Raw genomic sequence first — 17,922 nt, forward strand, 5'->3', positions numbered from 1 at the left:
CACAAAAGGAGGGGTCTAAGGCAGCTCCCTGTGCCTGAAAGGGTAATTTTAGCAAAGAGCTGAGGGAATCCTGTGCAGGGACTGCACACAGGGGTGACGTGCCTGTTTTGGGGCTGTGTGAGGCATCTCCAAACTTCTGTGGGATTGAGGGAGGGGTCAGGCTGAGGCATTCCTGCAGGGCCCCTCCTGTGGAATGAAATTAATGGCTCTGACCAGGCCAGGGTGGGAGGGCAACACCCCAAGCTGGGATGTTCCCAGCCCAGGAGCTCCTGTCCTGAACTCCCTGCTGCAGAGTTCAGCCCACCTTGCAGCCCCCGAGGTGCTGCATGGGCTTAGGGTGGTGTTTGAGGGTTCAATCAAAGCAAACAAATTGCTAAAAATAAATCGGTGCCCCATCTGTTGCCAGGCAGGGAATTCAGCCCCAGCAGTCGGGGAGGGGGATGAAAGGCTCAATAAACACCTTGAAATGGATATCTGAGACATTCTGTGGCCTCGGGAAAACGGTCTGGTTTTCTCTTCCTTCTCTTTGAATTCGTTTTTCCTGAGGGGAAGAGCGAGGGTGGGCTTGTGCAGCACGAGCAGAGGAGCACACAAACACCGAGATGTTCATGTCCCAGTGAACTCGTGCTGGTTTACACATTTCATGGGCAGGAGGTGCTGAGGGGGCTGGGGGCGAGCACGGAGCCAGCCCAGGCCCTGCGGGGTCCCCAGGGAACCCTCCCTTGTCCCCCCACTGCAAAAGCCATCCTGTGGTCAGTCCTCTGCTCGGGAGGGAATATTGTACAGCCACAAGGTGTAAAGGGAATGGCTCTGGAAGTTCTGAATTCCGTGGCTCCTGCTGCCTTCTTTGCCTGTAGAAGTTGAAGTATTGACTTCTCCCCAAGAGCACGGGGCCCTGGGCAGGGCAGGCACCTCCCTGGGGGCTTCTGGAGGAGGCTGAGCTTCCATTCCCACTGTGCTCCTGTCCCAGCCGAAGCTTCCAGGGAATCCCAAAGGCTGGGGACGGTGCTGGGAGCTGCCCTTGGTGCAGTCAGAGCAGCCCAGAGGGAAGGACACGAACCAGAGCCCAGCACAGCCCCACACCAGCGAGGGTGGGCACCCCTGGCTGCTCCTCCCAGCAGATGAGCAGGGGATGAAGATGAGGAGGGGATGAAGATGAGGAGGGGATGAAGGCCCCAGGGCAGCAAAGCCTGCAGCAGCCTCGGCTCCCTGAGCCTCCCCAGATGCACTGAAGGAAGTTTTGCTCTTCAGGGATGCATAATTAACCCCTTGAGCAAACATCCATTCAGACCTGCGTAATTAGCACCGGATTTTTCAAAAGTCTAATGAAAGGCCCTTTTAGGTTCCTAATTGGCTTCCTCTTAGTCAGCTCTGGGTATGAACTGGCAGCACAGGAAGGGCTCTGTGTGGGCTGGGAATGTGAGGCTGGAATTCCACACAGGGTGGCCAAGGGTGTCCAATCAAACCTCTGCTCGTGGGGGCTCTCAGAGCTCAGGTTGGAGAAATGCAGCCCCAAAGCCCCAAAACCCCAAGGACCCAAAGCCCCAAAACCCCAAAACCCCAAAGCCCCAAACCCCAAGGCCTGGCTGCTGGGGTCAGTTTGGGGATGGTGGTTTGGGTGTCCCAGAAAAGCAGGTTTGTATGGAAATGATGGAGACGCAAGAGATGGATGGAATTATTTGGGGACAGATAATGAAGCCGTGCAGTAAATGAACAGGGTAATTAACAGTAGTGTTAATCAGCAGCTAAGGACATGATTCTTTGCCATTTTTAAATGAGTGGTTACCAGGTAGTCACCGGGACCAGAATTCCCAGGTTAAGGAGAACGTGCAAAACCTGAGACTGAGTTCCTTGGGTAACTCATTCACCAATTTATCCACGGAAGTTTAAAAATAAAGCCTGGAGAAAGGAGCAGCTCCTTCCAATGGAGGCAAGGTGGACTCAGAGTTTCCAGCCCCTCCCCAGCTCGTTCCCAGCCGTGCCATGGATGAAGGAGCCTCCCTGCCTTACAGAACCAGTTTAGGGCACCAGAGAAAAGTGAACAATGCTCCCAGGAATGCCTTCTTGAAATGCGCTTTATTTCAAGGAGCTCTGCCGCAGAACCTGCCCCTGGGCAGCCGCTCAGAGCCCCGACGGCAGCACTGGGGTTGGCACAACTTTCCTTTCTGCAGGGCTCTCCCTGCCGGGTTCTGGCGCTGCCGGGGCTCATCGCCTGTGCTGCAGTGCTCTCTGCTGGCTCCAGCCCGGGATGCTCCCGGGGCTGTCCCAGCCTGGCCTCGGTCACACAACGCTTTGGGTTGGGAAAATCCTTCAGGAACGTCGAGCCCAGCGTCCCCCAGCCCTGCCACAGGGACCCGTGTCCCCAAGGGCCACCCGGGCAGCCCGGGTGAGGCACAGCCAGGGCTGAGAGGAGCTGAGCCGGGCTCCAGGACAGCCCAGGGATGCCAGTCCTGGCCCTGTGTCTGCCTGCTGAGTGTGTGTGTGCATTCGGGGTGTCCTGGCTCAAAACCCTCCCCGTGACCCCGGGCACACAGCTCCTGCCCAAAGGACCCTGTTCCCCTCTCACTGAGGGTCTGCGGGGAAGGGATATTAAAGATCATCCATTTCCACCTTCCCCTGTGCCAGGTGCTCCCAGCCCTGCCCAGCCTGGCCTTGGGCACTGCCAGGGATGCAGGGGCAGCCCCAGCTGCTCTGGGCACCTGTGCCAGGGCTGCCCACCCTCCCAGGGAGGGATTCCCTCCCAGCATCCACTCCAAATCTTCCCTCTTCCAGTTTAAAAACGCTCCTCCTTGTCCTCTCAGCAGCTGCCTCTGTAAAATCCCCTCTCCATCTCTTCCATGACACTCAGGAGATATCTTTATTTTCCTCCCAGGCGTGTTCCAGGTGCTTCTGCCCAGGGATGGGCACAGCAGCCCCTTCCCCCCGTGCAGAGGGGCTGTGCTGAGCATTTGCTGTTTCCCTGGCACCCCCTCAGTCTGATTCACAGCACAGCCAGCAGTGCAGCTTTCCCTGCTGATCTGGGTAACAGCAGCTATTTCAGCTCCAGCTCAGCACGGGTCCCTGCGCTGCTGCTGGCCCAGATTTCCACCAGGAAGGTCAGAGCCCCCATCTCCATCGGCTCCTGCCCAGCTGAGCCCTCGGGAGCTGTTCCCCTCACTCCAGGTTGGTGCTGTTTGTCTCTGGCTGCTTCTGAAGGCTGAGCTCTGAGCTCTGGGGTGTGGGAGCGCTGCAGACGAGGAGCTCTGCTCCCCTTCCTTGCTCCCGGGAAGGTTTCTTCCTCGGGGCCCTGTGGGGCTGTGGGTTCGTGCCCGGTGGGGTCTGCAGGGGCCAGGCAGGGCTGGGCTGGCACAGCCACCTCCCCCAAACAGCTCTGGGGTTGGCACGGCCGAGCTTCTCTTTGTGCTCCTCACCTTGAGCTGCTCCAAACCACCCCGGGATGGCTGGGAACCCCCTAATAAACACACCAAAAAAAAACCCCTAATAAACCCCTCAAAAAACCCCTAATAAACACCCCTAAAAACCCAATAAATCCCACAAAACCATCCCTAATAAACACTCCCAAAAAACCCAAATAACCCCCCCCAAAAAAGCCCTAATAAACACCCCCAAAAAAACCCTAATAAACACCCCAAACTCCCCTGAATAAACCCCTATAATAAACCCCCCAAACTCCCCTAATAAACCTCCCAATAAGCCAAATAAATGCCCCTAATAAACCCCAATAACCTCCCCTAATTTACTCCTCTAATAAATCTAATAAACCCCCCTAATAAACCCCAATAACCTCCCCTAATAAATCTAATAAACCCCCCTAATAAACCCCAATAACCTCCCCTAATAAATCTAATAAACCCCCCTAATAAATCCCAATAATCTCCCCTAATCTACCCCTCTAATAAACTAAATAAACCCACTAAACCCCCCAAAAGCCTCCCACCCCACTCTGGCTCTGGTGTCTCCCCAGCAGCGGGACTCCTCACTCCACAGGTGAGGCCTTACAAGGCTTTCAAGGGAAAATCCGTGCAAATTCCACCCAAACCCTGCACTAAAGGAATCCAGAGGCACATCCAGGAATCCTGCCCGAAATCCCAGAGATGGAGCCCGACCAGCAAAGACAGGAGCAACACCCAAGAGCTTTCGCCTTGGAACCAAGCTCCTGAGGGAAAATACCCTGAGAAAAAGAAGGTGGTGTTCAGGTATTGCCTCAGAGCTGATTTATTCCTGACATAAAACTAAACTCCACAATGATGTGGACTTTTCCCATGCGTTATTCTAGATGGCAGTGTAAATCAACTGAGAATGCAGTCAGTAAAGTTGTTATTGCCAGCTCTAAAAATCCCACACCGTAGAAAAGATTCAAAGAATTATTCAGATTTCCTCTCTTCCTGTGTGAAGGCACTCGCAGGGAGGGTTTGAAAGTCAAAACACAGCCAATGTGGGGGGTACAACAGCCCCAAATTCAGCCATGGCGGTCAACCTCTGCCCAGTGATTCTCTCCAGGTTTGTGCCATTCAGAGACAGTGAGGAGCATCCTCTGCCTGGACAGCCTGTCCCTCCCAGGGCAGTGCCCCAGAGGTGCCAGCTCTGCCAGCCCATGCCAAGGCCATAGGGCGGTGTCCAAGCCCTGAGGAGCTGTCGGGATGGGGAGGGAGGCTCGGTGTGCACGGCTGCTGCACGCCCAGCTCCAGCCCTCAGCCCGCTGCCACCGGGGCTCCCAGCCCTGCTGCATCGTCCCCGTGCCCCTGGTGACTCCCTGGTTACCAGCTGGGCTCCATCTCCTCCTCCTCCTCCTCCTCCTCCTCCTCCTCCTCCCGAGCTCTAATCCCCGCAGACTCGGCGCCGAGCACGAGCAGCCAACAGGAGTTGCTTTGTCTGTGCTGACTTGGGTAAGCAAAATTTTCTTTCCTTGCAAGCCATTTGCTGTTCCTGCTCCTGCAGCGACGCGGGTGGGAGCCCTGCTCACCTGCTTGGCTTTAAATGGGTTTGATCTCGTGGCAGGGAAACAGCAGAGGACTTCTCCTCCGTGGTATCCCCCAGCACTCGTGTTGCATTCCGCGGTTTCATGGAAAGCTGTCTCTGACATTTTCCATCCAAAGTGCTGTGGGGAGTCTGGGCTATTTACAATGAAAATGGAGATTTTGCAAGTGTCCCCCAAGTTGCCTTGGAATGGGCGGCGTGGTGGGGGGATACGGGAGCTTTGGTGTGGATTTGTTTTTAATGGCGAGCTCGTGGCTTCAATTTCTTGTTCTTTTGTCCCCGAACACGGAGGCTGCCCTGGCACTTCATTCATTCATTCACCCATTCATTCATTCATTCACGTGCAGATTTGCTTGCTTTGCTGTATTTTTTTTTTTTAAATCAAAGCCCTTTGAATTTTTATCCCCCTTTTTTCCTATAAACTTCTAATTGCAAAGGCAAAGCCCTGCAAGCTGCATGTCTGCTCCCCCTGCACATGGAAGTTTGTCACGAGACCATTAATCATGACTTACAATCGTTCTGCTAATGCAGAGCATCCATTCAGAACCAGGGGCTGGCTGCAGAAGGATTCCTTGCTGTGGGATGTGGAAGCAGAGCAGATTTCCTCGGCAAAGATTTAAGCAAGGTCATAATAACAAGCCTTGCACCCTGAGCAGCGCCGTGCAGGATCAGCCAGGGCAGAGCTCGGCTGGCTCAGGCTGCAGGAGAGCCCAGAGGTCAGACACTGATACCACACTTGTTTTTATCTTCTGTCCAGGACAGAAACTCAGGTGAAGCCCTGCGTGTGGCTGTGTTTGTTAGGATGGGGCAGCTCCACAGATCAGAGCTGTGTCATGCACTTCACAGCCCCAGAGGGTCTCACCTGCATCACTTACTGACCTTTTCACTCCCAGCTCCACAGGGTCTCACCTGCATCACTTACTGACCTTTTCACTCCCAGCTCCACAGGGTCTCACCTGCATTACTTAATGAGCTTTTCAGTCTCATTATGCAACCCTGGCACACAGGTGTGCTGGCACTGCCCGGAGGTGAACGGGCACAAGGGCACCACAGCCCCTCGCTGGGATCAGGGGTTAAAATCCTGTGAATTGTTTAAATAATTATTTAAAATCATGTGAATTGCAGGTGCCCATGGGTGCCCTCCGTGTGCATGCCAGGCTGGGGTCAGGGTGGAGCTGACAGGGGAGGAGGGCACGGCAGGGGTGGCAGTGTGCAGGTGGGCACAGAGCAGGGCAGGAAATCCCAGCACCAGGGGTTTGCCCAGCCTCTGCCATGGTCCCACTGCTGGAGGTGGTTTCTCCAGCTGAGGGAGTCCATCCATGAACCCAGGGTTGGCACTGGGAAGGGCACAGGGTGCCCAGAGCAGCTGGGAGTGCCCCTGGATCCCCGGCAGTGCCCAGGGCCAGGCTGGAGCAGCCTGGGACAGTGGGAGGGGTCCCTGCCCATGGCTGGGGTGGCACTGGAGGGGCTTTGAGGTCCCTTCAACCCAAACCAATCTGTGCTTTGGGGATTCTTGCACAGAGCTTGAACAAATAACAAAAGACAAACAACAGCTACATCGAGCACTGCACTGTGAGCAGCTGTGAGTGCAACAGGTGATTCAGGCAGAGAGAGACCAAGGGGAGCCCCCGCAGACTCAGGGGACCCCTATTCTCCCCACCCCACAGCTGCTGGGCTGGGGGGCTGTGTGCTGCACCCACCCCTGGGCAAAGCCTTCCCCTGGCACCCAAAGAGGGAAATCCAGGGGTAGGATGTGGTCCAGCAGGAGCACAGGGGGGAATGTCCATCACCTGAGCACTGCTGGGATCACAGGGTGGTTTGGGGACCTCAAAGATCATCCCCTTCCCCCCTGCCGTGGGCAGCTTCCCACCTCAGGAGCTCAGACATTCCATTCTTTGCTCCAGAACAGCTCCATCTACTCCCCCTCCTCCGGAGAGGCACGAATGCCTGGTGCTGATGGCACAGGGAAACTGAGGAAGCAGGAAAGCAGCCCCAGGGCAGGGAGTGGGGGCTGCTCCTCAGCCTGTCCCCAGCAGCACTGCCACACCAGGGGACAGCAGGAGCAGCTCTGAGAGGAGCACATGGTTCACTGAGTGAGGAAAACACGACCCTCCTTCCCTTGGCAGCAAAACTCCCTTTCAAACGGGGAACTTGTTGAATTCACAAGGAATTAAACCTCAAAACACTCTGGGGATGGAGCTGAAATGAGCCAGGCTTGGGCAAATGAACCCCTGGGCTTGGAGGGGACAAATTCTCAGCAGTGAATGTCCCTCCCCCTGTCCCCCAGTGCTGGACAGCCACCTCTGCCCGGGCAGGAGGCTCGCTCTGTTCCCTCTGTCCCATGAGCTGCTCCTGCTGCAGCACACGAGCCCAAAATGCCACTTGTCCCCAGGGCCAGACTGACCTACTTGGGGCTTTTATTCTCTTTTTCCACCTCGTGTTCTCTGGTTGGCAGCAGCCAGGGACAGGAATGGAGAGTTCCTCTCAGTTTTCCCTGTCACTCACACCACCCTGCCAGGTCTGGTATTTATTTAAAGTGGATAAAACTCACCTGCCATCACCAGCTGAACTTCTCTGCCAACAAATTCTTTTTCTGTGCTATTCCAGATCTGTAGATTTGGGTTTTCTTTGCAGATGACTGCGAAGAAAACATTATTTAGGAACTTCAAATAAGTGGCAGAAAGTTTTCTACTGATTGATCAGCATTTTTGTGAAGGACTTTTGACCTTCCCTGATTTCAAACAGCAAGATAAGGCTGGGCTCTAGAAGGAGCTGCATTTCTGTGAGTTCCACAGGCATCAGAACCAAGAGGTAAATAAAGGTCAAGTTCGTGAGGCCTCATGGACTGCAGGCTTCAACTGTTTACAACTGAGTCAATTTTGGTTTCAATAATGTTAAATTAACCTTTAAAAATTGTGTCAAGGAGCTGAAAACCCTGCAAACGTGCTAATTAAGGAGATAAAGTAGGTTCAGGAGGAATCCAATATCTAAGCAGTCTCTCATGAAAAAAGACCTTTCAGCTTTTTCTCTGCTTTCATACTTCTGCCTTGTCCAAAGGGATAAAAAACATCCAGGAGAGCTTTTGCTTTGTCTTCTGAAGGCTCAGCAGTGCCCCACAGCCCTTGGCCCACAGGACATTGGCAGGGATGTCCCTGCTGCCCAGGGTCACTTCTATATCTGTTTGTCCCTTGTCTCAGGTTCCAGTGTCCCTCCCGTCCCCAGACCCGATCTCATGACGAGTTCTGAGGGGTTTGGGGAGCATTTCACAGCCCCCAGGCCTTGGGCAGCTGTGACTCCAGCTGTGAGCGGCGAGTCCTGGGCTGCCTGCGAGCACAGACCGTGACACAGTGACAGTGACACAGTGACAGTGACAGTGACACAGTGACAGTGACAGTGACACAGTGACAGTGACAATGACCTCTCCTCCTCCTCCTCCTGGCAGCGTTCCTGCTTCCACTCTGGAGGAGATGGGGCGCAAGGAGGAGGACGGTAGCGGCTCCTGGAAGAAGCAGACCAGCAACATCCGCAAAACCTTCATCTTCATGGAGGCCCTGGGCTCGTGAGTACCAGCGCTGGCCTGGGGAGGAGCAATGTCCCAATGTCCCCAGACCCTTCTGACCCTGCCCAATGTCCCCAGGCCCTCCTGGCCCTGCCCAATGTCCCGGGGATCTCCTGGACCTGCCCAATGTCCCCAAGCCCTCCTAGCCCTGGCCAATATCCCCAGACCTTCCTGGCCCTGGTCAGTGTCCCTGTCCTGCTGCTCTGGGACAGGCCAGGAGCAGCTGAGGGGTGCCCAGGGGCAGGTGAGGGGTGCCCAGGGGCAGGTGAGGGGTGTCTGGAGCAGGTGAGGGGTGTCCTGGAGCAGGTGAGGGGTGCCCAGGAGCAGCTGTGGGGTGCCCAGGAGCAGGTGAGGGGTGTCCTGGAGCAGGTGAGGGGTGCCCAGGAGCAGCTGTGGGGTGCCCAGGAGCAGGTGAGGGGTGCCCAGGAGCAGGTGAGGTGTGCCCAGGGGCAGCTGAGGGGTGTCCTGGAGAGGTGAGGGGTGCCCAGGACACTGCTGCTCCCACTCCTGGTTCATCCTTCCCAAAGAGCACCAGCCCCCCCAGCCAGCCCCAGGTGCCCCCTGCCCTCCCTGCAGCCCCTCTGACCCCCAGGCAGCCTCTCTGGCAGGGAAGGTTTTGGGGGTTTTGCCCCACTCCTGCTGCTGCAAGGTCAGGGGCTGGCGCAGCACAGAATGACAATAACAAGTTGTATATTTAGCTCAGGAACCCTGACTCAGTCGGGGAATGAAACAAAAACAAGGATGTTGGAGTTGTACAATCCTTCCCTGTGCGTTAACAGCTTCATTTGCCTATTCATGGGGATGAGACAACAAAACATTTCCAAGGTTGTGGGGGAGGAATTGAATTACCTCCACCAGCAAGTTCTGTCATGGACAAATTTTCTGTGACTTCTGAGCCCACAAGAAAGCTCCCAAAGAAGCAGCTTCTCCAAATTCTGTGCCTTGTCAGCCTCAGAGATTAATTGAATTATCCAGCAGCTTTCACTAAAGGAACGAGGTTAGAAGAAGCTTTGTTCTCTCCTAGCCCACTTGTTGATTCATCATTTTTAATAAGGGGCATAATTATTATAAACTGTTTGGGACAGAGATGTAGAACAGATGCCCCAGCAGCTGATTTGTAGGTTGTTCATTTCCTACTATTGCTTTAATAAGAAAATTTAGCATTAGAAATTGGGATTTTTCCCACGTGCGTCGTTTCAGCTCTCTGAAGAATTGAAATGAAGATCTGGGACTTAAAACCACCTCCAAGTTGTTATCACTTTCCCCCAGGCTCCTCAGCACTGCCCTTCCTTGCCCTGCCCTCAGCTCCCTGCAGGGCTTTGCAGACTCACAGCAAGTCCCATTTAACGCCCCCAATTAAGGAGCTGCATCATTAAGGTTTGATGAGGATTAGTGAGGACTGGCCTGGCCCAGGGTCACTGTCACTGCCCCAGCCTCGTGCTCAGCTCCTGGGACAAAGCTGTGACAGGATTGGGGCTTTAGGGAGGTTATAAATACCTGCTGCTGCTGCTGCTGGGGGTGAGCAGACACTCAGTGTGACACTCAGTGTGACACTCACTGTGACACTCAGTGTGACACTCACTGTCACTTTGTCCCCGAGGGGACACAGGGCCACAGCCTCTGCAGGCAGGAGAACAAGCACAGGCTGAATTTAAAGATTAACAGGGTTCTCCTGCTGTTTTGCATTTTGGATTTGCAGAATGCTGGGTGACACAACCCGAACTGCAGCTCCCTCCTGGACTGTGCAGAATGAACATTTTCTCCACAGAGAAATTATGGGTTTTATTCACATTGCATAACCTTGCCTCGAACACCCTGAGTTTGGGGCTGCTCCAGTACGGTTCCAGCTTTAGAATCAGCACCCACATGAAGTTCCCACCACACAGTTCTCTGTGCTGTCTCCCCTCTCTGCCTGCCCCTCCCGTTCCCAGAAGCAGCAGCCCCTGAAATGCAGCTTCTCCCCCTCTCTGCAGAGGTGCCTTCTCTGAAGTTTTCCTGGTGAAGCAGAAAAGCACTGGCAAGCTCTTTGCTCTCAAATGCATCAAGAAGTCTCCTCTCACCAGGGACAGCAGCCTGGAGAATGAAATAGCAGTGCTGAAAAAGTGAGTGTGAGAGTGCAAGGAGCACTCCTGATGTGCTGGGGACTTTAAATAAAGGGTCTGGCCCCCACTGATGGTGCCTGGTGCTCCAAAAGGATCAGTGATCCTCGGCCATGCAGGGGGAGGGACAGCAGCCCCAGAACCCCCAGTGAACTCTCCCTGGTGATTAAAGCAAGGTGTCTGCTGGGTTTTCCCCCTTTTGTCCTTGCCAGGATTTGTTTCTGACCCACATTTCCCTTTGCAGAATAAAGCACGAAAACATCGTGACTTTGGAAGATATTTATGAGAGCACAACCCACTTCTACCTGGTCATGCAGCTGTGAGTGCCAGCAGAGCCATTCCTTTGGGGCCAGGGCAGGAGCAGGGGCATGTGAGGGATGTCAGCACCGACCTGGGCACTCCTTGTGGCCCCTTGGCCCATCCCCGTTTAACAGCAACCCTCTGAACCACGATTTGGATCTATTTATGCAAATTAATTCCTCACAGTTGAGCAGGGCAGAGAGAGAAGTATTTCTAATTAAAGCTGTGCCACGCAGGGTTTCTAGAAATGGAATGGGCACTGTGTCAGCAGCAGGGAACAGCTCTGAGCACCCGGCTGCTGCTGCCTGACTGAAGGTTTAGTAAAGAACAAAGCCCTCCAGCCACTTGTGTGGGTCCCTGCAGCGCAGCCCTAGCAGGGCTTGCCTCACAAGCTCACCCAAACTGCCCAGCTTTGGCAGCAATCCCCACTGGCAGCCTGGCATTGCACCCAGGAGCGTCCATCACCCTCCAAAAACTGCTGAGAAAGGAGCAGCAGCTCAGCTGAGCTAACGCAGAAGCTTTGTCCACGTTTGTCCCAGCGCTCTTCTCTCCCCAGGGTGTCTGGGGGAGAGCTGTTTGACAGGATCCTGGAGCGGGGTGTGTACACGGAGAAGGACGCCAGCCTGGTGATCCACCAGGTGCTGACAGCCGTCAAATACCTGCACGAGAACGGCATCGTGCACCGGGACCTGAAGGTGAGCCCTGCCGTGCCCCTCACCTGCTCTGCCCACCACTCTCCCCCTGCTCCCTTTCGCCATGAACTCACCGTGAACTCACCATAAATTCACCGTGAATTCACCATGAACTCACCTTGAATTCACTGTGAATTCACCATGAATTCACCATGAACTCACTGTGAATTCACCATGAACTCACCATGCCCACAGCCTGAGAACCTGCTGTACCTCACCCCCGAGGAGAACTCCAAAATCATGATCACGGATTTCGGCCTGTCGAAAATGGAGCAGAACGGGATCATGTCCACGGCCTGTGGGACTCCAGGATACGTGGGTGAGCCAGGGGCAGGAGTGGGCTTGTGCTGGTGGATTTCCTGCAGAAAGGGTTGTGCACAGGATGTGCCTGGAAGAGAGAAAGAAATACAGCAATATGTTGGTAACATCATGGGACTCACAGATGCACTGCACAGACCCTATAAATGAGTGTAGGGACTGAAAAATATCAGTATTTTAAAAATCCAAAAAAAAAGGTCATTTAAAGGGCAATATATTTATTGAAAATAATTATAAAAATTATTTTAATGCAATGGGATTTTGTTTAATTCCCACCAGACTGTGCTGGCTGGATGCAGCTCTGTGGTTAAACCTCAGCACACAGACAGAGATTGTCTGTGGTTCTTTCTGTATAATGGCATAAAAAAGATCCAAAACCACAGCCCAATTCAGCTGGGCAATGGGGCTGTTCCTGGCTCAAACTGCTGCTTCCCCCAGTGCTGGATAATTCACTGTTGCTCAGAGCTGCCCTTTGGTTTGCTGTCCTGCAGCCCCCGAAGTGCTGGCCCAGAAGCCCTACAGCAAAGCCGTGGACTGCTGGTCCATCGGGGTCATCACCTACATCCTGTGAGTACCGGCAGGCAGCAGCATCCCGCTCCTCTCCCGAGTGCCCCGGGCTCTGCCCAAACACAGGAATTAAAGGGATGTGGGGAATCGAGCACAGGAGAGGAGATGAGAGGAACCCCATGTGCTCTGTCTCTGCCTCAGCCTGTGCTTTGTTTTTCTCCAGTTCCCTACAAATACCGTTCCATCCTCCCGGGGACTTTTTGTTTCGTTTCCTCCCACACTTCTCAGCTCGGTACCAGCTGTGGCTTTGTCCTCTCGCTGCTGCAGTGGAGTTTTTAACTCTTTTGTGCAGCTTTGCTGATCCCTGAGCAGAGAGGGACAGCGGAGGGGGCAGAGCAGCTCCTTGTCACCGCGGCCACTCCTCGCTCGCGTGGCTGCGGAGGAACCTGTGCCACTCTGTGTGTGTGTGGAGGAGCCTGTGCCACTCTGTGTGTGTGTGGAGGAGCCTGTGCCACTCTGTGTGTGTGTGGAGGAGCCTGTGCCACTCTGTGTGTGTGTGGAGGAGCCTGTGCCACTCTGTGTGTGTGTGGAGGAGCCTGTGCCACTCTGTGTGTGTGGAGGAGCCTGTGCCACTCTGTGTGTGTGTGGAGGAGCCTGTGCCACTCTGTGTGTGTGGAGGAGCCTGTGCCACTCTGTGTGTGTGTGGAGGAGCCTGTGCCACTCTGTGTGGCACTGAAGGGCCCCTGTCCCTGCTCTGTTCCAGGCTCTGTGGGTACCCTCCTTTCTATGAGGAAACCGAATCCAAACTCTTTGAGAAGATTAAGGAAGGCTACTTCGAGTTCGAGTCTCCATTTTGGGACGACATCTCCGAGTCAGGTAATGAAGGGATGGCACTGGGTCAGCTTTGAGGCTCCTTCCGAACCAAACCATTCTGTGGTTCTGTAAGAAGGGAAACTTTGCAGTTTTTCCCCATTTTTTTCCTCTGTCCCATCAGCCACCACTTCACCAGCCCAAGCTGCTCGTGGAGCTCACTGCAGGCAGCATCCTCACGGCTTATTTCAACATCAATCTTTTATACAAACAAACAAACCTAGCAGGGGGTGAGCTGGGGTTTAATAACAAACATCACAATCCTTCCTGCAAGAAAAACAAAGGGGAAAAAAAACAGGGAGAGATGTGAGAGCTCTTCAGGGCAACTTCTAAATCTGCTCAGTTTTCACTTCATGGTTTCTAGAGTTATTTTTTAGGTGAATAATTCAACTCCAGCTCACATAATTTAAGAGTGAAGTTTGGTACATGCAGAGTTGATATTTTTTCATCTGGAGCCTGTAACTTTAAGAATCTTCCTTTACTGGAGCAATCACAGAATTATTAAGGTTGGAAAAGAGCTCCAAGATCAAATCCAGCCTTTGACTGAATCCCACCAAGCCACGTCACCAAGTGCCATCTCTCATTTTTTGAGCACTTTCAGGGACGGTGACTCCACCACCCTGGCCAGCCCCTTCCAATGCCTGGCCACTCTTTGAGTGAAGGACTTCCCAAAATCCAGCCTGAACCTCCCCTGGTGCAGGGACACAAACCCCTTCTTGGGGCTGACTTCTGTGCTGTTCACCCAGCAGCATTCCCCATGTTAGGATCACCTCTGGAAGAAGGAGACAATGACCCCTGTCTGCTTTTCCCCCTTTCCCAAACAGCCAAGGACTTCATCCGGCATCTCCTGGAGAAGAACCCGAGCGCGAGGTTCACCTGCGAGGAGGCCCTGCGGCACCCCTGGTGAGGCTCGCGCTGCCCCGGGCTCCTGCAGCCCCAGTGGCGCTCTGTGCGCTCGCTGTGCTCCGTGGGAGGGGGAACAGGAGTGTCCCCCACCCCGTCATTAACGTCATTAACATCATCTACATCATTAACGTCACCGCCGCCCCCGCGCTCCGGGCTGGCTCCTTCTTGTGAGCAAAGAAAGCAAACCATGAATAATTAAAGATGCAATTTGTGCATATTTGCCTCCACAAACAGAGGCAGAGGAGAAATCCCACCCTGAGCTTTCCCAGGCTTTGAAGTGTGTGTTTGTGTTACATTTTGTTGCTGTTTTTCCTTTGGGTTTAATTATTGCTGATTGAACGTACAAAGCAGCTCAGTGCTTCCAGAATGTGGAATGCCTTACAAATGCCATCTGCCTACGAGCCCATTTCCTTCTCTTCCATCTGCAGGATTAATGGAAATACAGCCCTTCACCGTGACATCTACCCATCTGTCAGTGCTCAGATCCAGAAAAACTTTGCGAAGAGCAAATGGAGGGTAAGTGGCTGCTGCCGGGAGCCCACAGCCATTTCACCAACAAACACCAGTTGCTGTCAGCCAGCACCGAGCAGGGTGGGTGAGCACCCAGAACTGGGATCCTCCAGAGCTGCAACTGCCTGCAGCCGATGCTTACAGGCTGTCTGCAGCAATGTTCCCAAAGTGAGATTCACCACAATCATGGAGCTGCAGGGCTCTCCCAGCAGAGCAGAGGGCAGGGGGTCATTCCCAGCTGTTCCTTGGGAAAGATGTTTATGGCAGGAATGTGCCCATCCCAAACAGCCAGTGCTGACAGCACTGGTGTCACCTGGGGCAGGGGGGGGACAGCGTGTCCTGGCATCACCAGCTGCTCACTGGGGCTTTTGTCTCCCTCCCCAGCAAGCCTTCAACGCCGCGGCCGTCGTGCACCACATGAAGAAGCTGCACATGAGCGGCCACGGGGCAGCTGAGGGCTCTGTCCCTGCCACAGAGACCTCAGAGCCCCCCAGGCCCAGCAGCCCCGCCGGGACCCCCCCGCCAGCAGGGCCAAGCCATGACAAGGACACAGCTCAGGGCCCCTCTCAGGGGCACCCAAACCCCCCCAGACCCCCTCAGCCCCAGCAGGACACCGAGATGGGGGAGGAAAAGCTGCCAAGCCCCCTGGAAGAGGGACCCCTGCCTGGAGAGAACAGCCTGGCCCTGCCGGACACCCCCAGCCCCCCAGAGGAGGGACCCCTGCCCGGGGACAGCAGCCTGGCCCTGCCGGACACCCCCAGCCCCCCAGAGGAGGGACCCCTGCCCGGGGACAGCAGCCTGGCCCTGCCGGACACCCCCAGCCCCCCGGGCAGGAGCTCCTGTGGCTGCAGCCCCTCCTGCGTGGGCCATGAGAAGATGAAGGCGTCCTCCTGCTCTGAGACAGTGCTGCTCAAAAAGTCTTCAAAATCCCAGTAGGTATCCAGGTCCTTCCCGTTAAATTCCAGGAAATGGAAAGGGAACAGGAGCCGTGGCCAGGTGGGGGGAGGAGGGGAGGGATGAGCCAGCTTTGTTGGGCTGGAAGCTGTGCCCAGCCCGGGCTCTGCTGGGTGTCCCAGGTGAGCAGGGCGCCCAGGCTGGGTGGCGCAGCTCCCATGAACTGGAGCTCACTGGTTTTCCTCAAGAGTTACCAGTGGCTCGAGCTGCTGGTGCTGAGAGACCAGACCCTGCCCTGGCTGCAGGGACTGCACCCAGCCCTGCTCTGACAGCTGGTGTTCTGTACCACAATTCCCCTACAGAATGATCCTAAATAATTGCAATTTCTCTTCTTTCTGCTCCCTTTCACCCGTTCCCAACCAGTCATTTCAAGTCAGAGGTTCTTGTTCCAATGAAAACCAGTAAACACTCGTCTCACTGTGGCACTGGGCAAACTGGAGTTTGTTTGATCATGTGATGGAGGCAGCCACATGGTCAGAGGTGAGTGCCCTGCAGTCCAATCTTCGGCTGCTCTTAATTAATCCAATTAGGGCAGGCAAAAGGGAAAGGCACAAATAGCACAGTGTCTGTATATGAAATAAACAAACCCAGGTTTTTTGCGAGAGAAAAAGCCTTTCACCAGCAGCTCTCCAGCCATGAGAGCTCTCAGCTTCCACCAGGGCCAGGGCCCTGACTCAGAACACAACTTTTACATCCCAATGAGGTTGCCCAGGGTGAGAGAGGGAGCCAAGCTTGGGTTTGTCATACCAAACTCTACACTGATTTCCAGCTATTCATGGGAAAACAGCGAGCAAACCTTCCCTCAGCTGGGATTAGGCTGTTCAGCCGTGCCTCAGCTGTGGCCGTGAGCACAGGGCTGACAAGGGCTGCAGCTCCAGGGCTCAGCACAGGCAGCTCCTCTCTTTGCCAGGTTTGGCCCAGGCAGGCTCGAATGTCTTTGTGAGCAGAGCCCAGAGATGCTTGTTTTGTAAAGCAGAGTAAAATGATGCAGCCTGGATCCTGTCTGGCCACAGCTCGGCTCAGTGCTGTGATCACTTGTGTGCGAGCATGAGAAGCTTTGCTGTCAGATGCTGCTCTGAGGAATGTCCCAGAGCTGTGTCCTGCTGGCACAGCTCTCCTCAAAAGCCACATCAAGCGAGCTCCCTGCTCTCATGCCCTGTGCCAGTCTCTGCTGATGAGGTTGTTTGATCAGGACTGCAGAGCACAGCGATTAACAGCAGAGACCAATGGAGTCAGAGCCACTGCAGAGTCCAGAGAGGCCACTCCAGCAATCAGTGCTGTGGCAGCCCTTTGTCAGAGCCACAGAGGGACCCCAGCTGTCAGCCCTTTGTCAGAGCCACAGAGGGACCCCAGCTCTCAGCCCTTTGTCAGAGCCACAGAGGGACCCCAGCTCTCAGCCCTTTGTCAGAGCCACAGAGGGACCCCAGCTGTCCCCGCCCGCCGGGGCTCATTGGCAGCACGATCTGCAGGGAGCAGGGCAGGGGAGCACAGCCCAGTCTCACCTGGAATTCTCTCTCTTGCAGAACCAGAAGGGCTCTTTTACTCTTTTCTGCACTTCAGAGCCAGACGCGGAGCAGAAGGGAGGCTCTGCCCTGCCAGCAGCTCTGCAGAGCAGTGACCAGCAGGGCCCAGGGGCACAGCAGTGCCAGGATCCATCCCTGCCGTCGGCTCCGGGTGCTTCTGGATGGTTCCAGCTGGGAGGAGGCGAGGGAAGGTCTGAGGCTCCTGCTCCCACACCCAGTGTACATTCCCATAGGGCATCCTCAGTGCTGCGAGCTTCTGTTTCCTGCTCCCTGCTCAGGTGTCACTGCCCAAACACCCTGAACAGCACCAACCCCACAAACCAAAGCCATGCAGAGCTTTCCCCCCGTGGCAGCTCCCTTGTTTTTACAGCCCTCTCCTCGGGCTTGGTTAGTGCAGGCTTTGGCACGCTGGAGTTCAGCTGCCCAGCCCTCAGTGCAGCAGGAGAGAGAACCTGCTAGAAACCTCCCTGTGTGTGACAATACCACAGCAAGGTCTGAGCTCCCCTTCCAAGGCTGTAATTGCACAATGAACACTTGCTTAATAAAGCTGAGATTTGTTTTGTAAAGGGCCTCTTGGTTATTCATAGAAATCTGACATGGAAATGGTCTGTTAAGTCTCTCCTAAAGCTTTCCCTGTGCATCCCAGACCTGCTCCCACTGGTGTTTTTCTGGCAAAATGTTCTGTGGAAAATAAGAAGATTGTGGCA

The 17,922-nt window shown here is 54.7% G+C and overlaps 1 protein-coding gene across 4 annotated transcripts; it reads left to right on the forward strand.

Moving 5' to 3' along the window:
• Positions 1 to 3,006: 3,006 nt before the first annotated feature.
• Positions 3,007 to 17,781, forward strand: CAMK1G (calcium/calmodulin dependent protein kinase IG). Of its 4 annotated transcripts, none has more exons than XM_064399026.1 (13): positions 3,007 to 3,162; positions 8,420 to 8,536; positions 10,510 to 10,638; positions 10,880 to 10,954; positions 11,492 to 11,630; positions 11,823 to 11,946; positions 12,437 to 12,512; positions 13,216 to 13,328; positions 14,147 to 14,225; positions 14,657 to 14,744; positions 15,123 to 15,670; positions 16,056 to 16,172; positions 17,216 to 17,781. In XM_064399026.1, exons 2-12 carry the CDS (start codon positions 8,445 to 8,447, stop codon positions 16,147 to 16,149), a joined length of 1,557 nt encoding a protein of 518 aa, XP_064255096.1. In that variant the 5' UTR covers positions 3,007 to 3,162; positions 8,420 to 8,444; the 3' UTR covers positions 16,150 to 16,172; positions 17,216 to 17,781. The 4 variants fall into 4 exon arrangements, with proteins under 4 accessions (XP_064255096.1, XP_064255097.1, XP_064255095.1 ...); XM_064399027.1 differs by lacking the exon at positions 3,007 to 3,162 and adding an exon at positions 4,176 to 4,196; XM_064399025.1 differs by lacking the exon at positions 3,007 to 3,162 and adding an exon at positions 4,401 to 4,886.
• The last annotated feature ends 141 nt before the right edge of the window (positions 17,782 to 17,922 follow it).

This window comes from Passer domesticus, chromosome 25, assembly GCF_036417665.1.
Source record: "Passer domesticus isolate bPasDom1 chromosome 25, bPasDom1.hap1, whole genome shotgun sequence".
Taxonomy (NCBI): domain Eukaryota; kingdom Metazoa; phylum Chordata; class Aves; order Passeriformes; family Passeridae; genus Passer; species Passer domesticus.

Coding starts and splice junctions, on each gene's coding strand:
- CAMK1G (XM_064399026.1), top strand. CDS start 8,445: ATGGGGCGCAAGGAGGAGGACGGTAGCGGCTCCTGGAAGAAGCAGACC. Junction 14,226..14,656: donor GAGGCCCTGCGGCACCCCTG/GTGAGGCTCGCG, acceptor TTCCATCTGCAG/GATTAATGGAAATACAGCCC. Junction 14,745..15,122: donor TTGCGAAGAGCAAATGGAGG/GTAAGTGGCTGC, acceptor CTCCCTCCCCAG/CAAGCCTTCAACGCCGCGGC.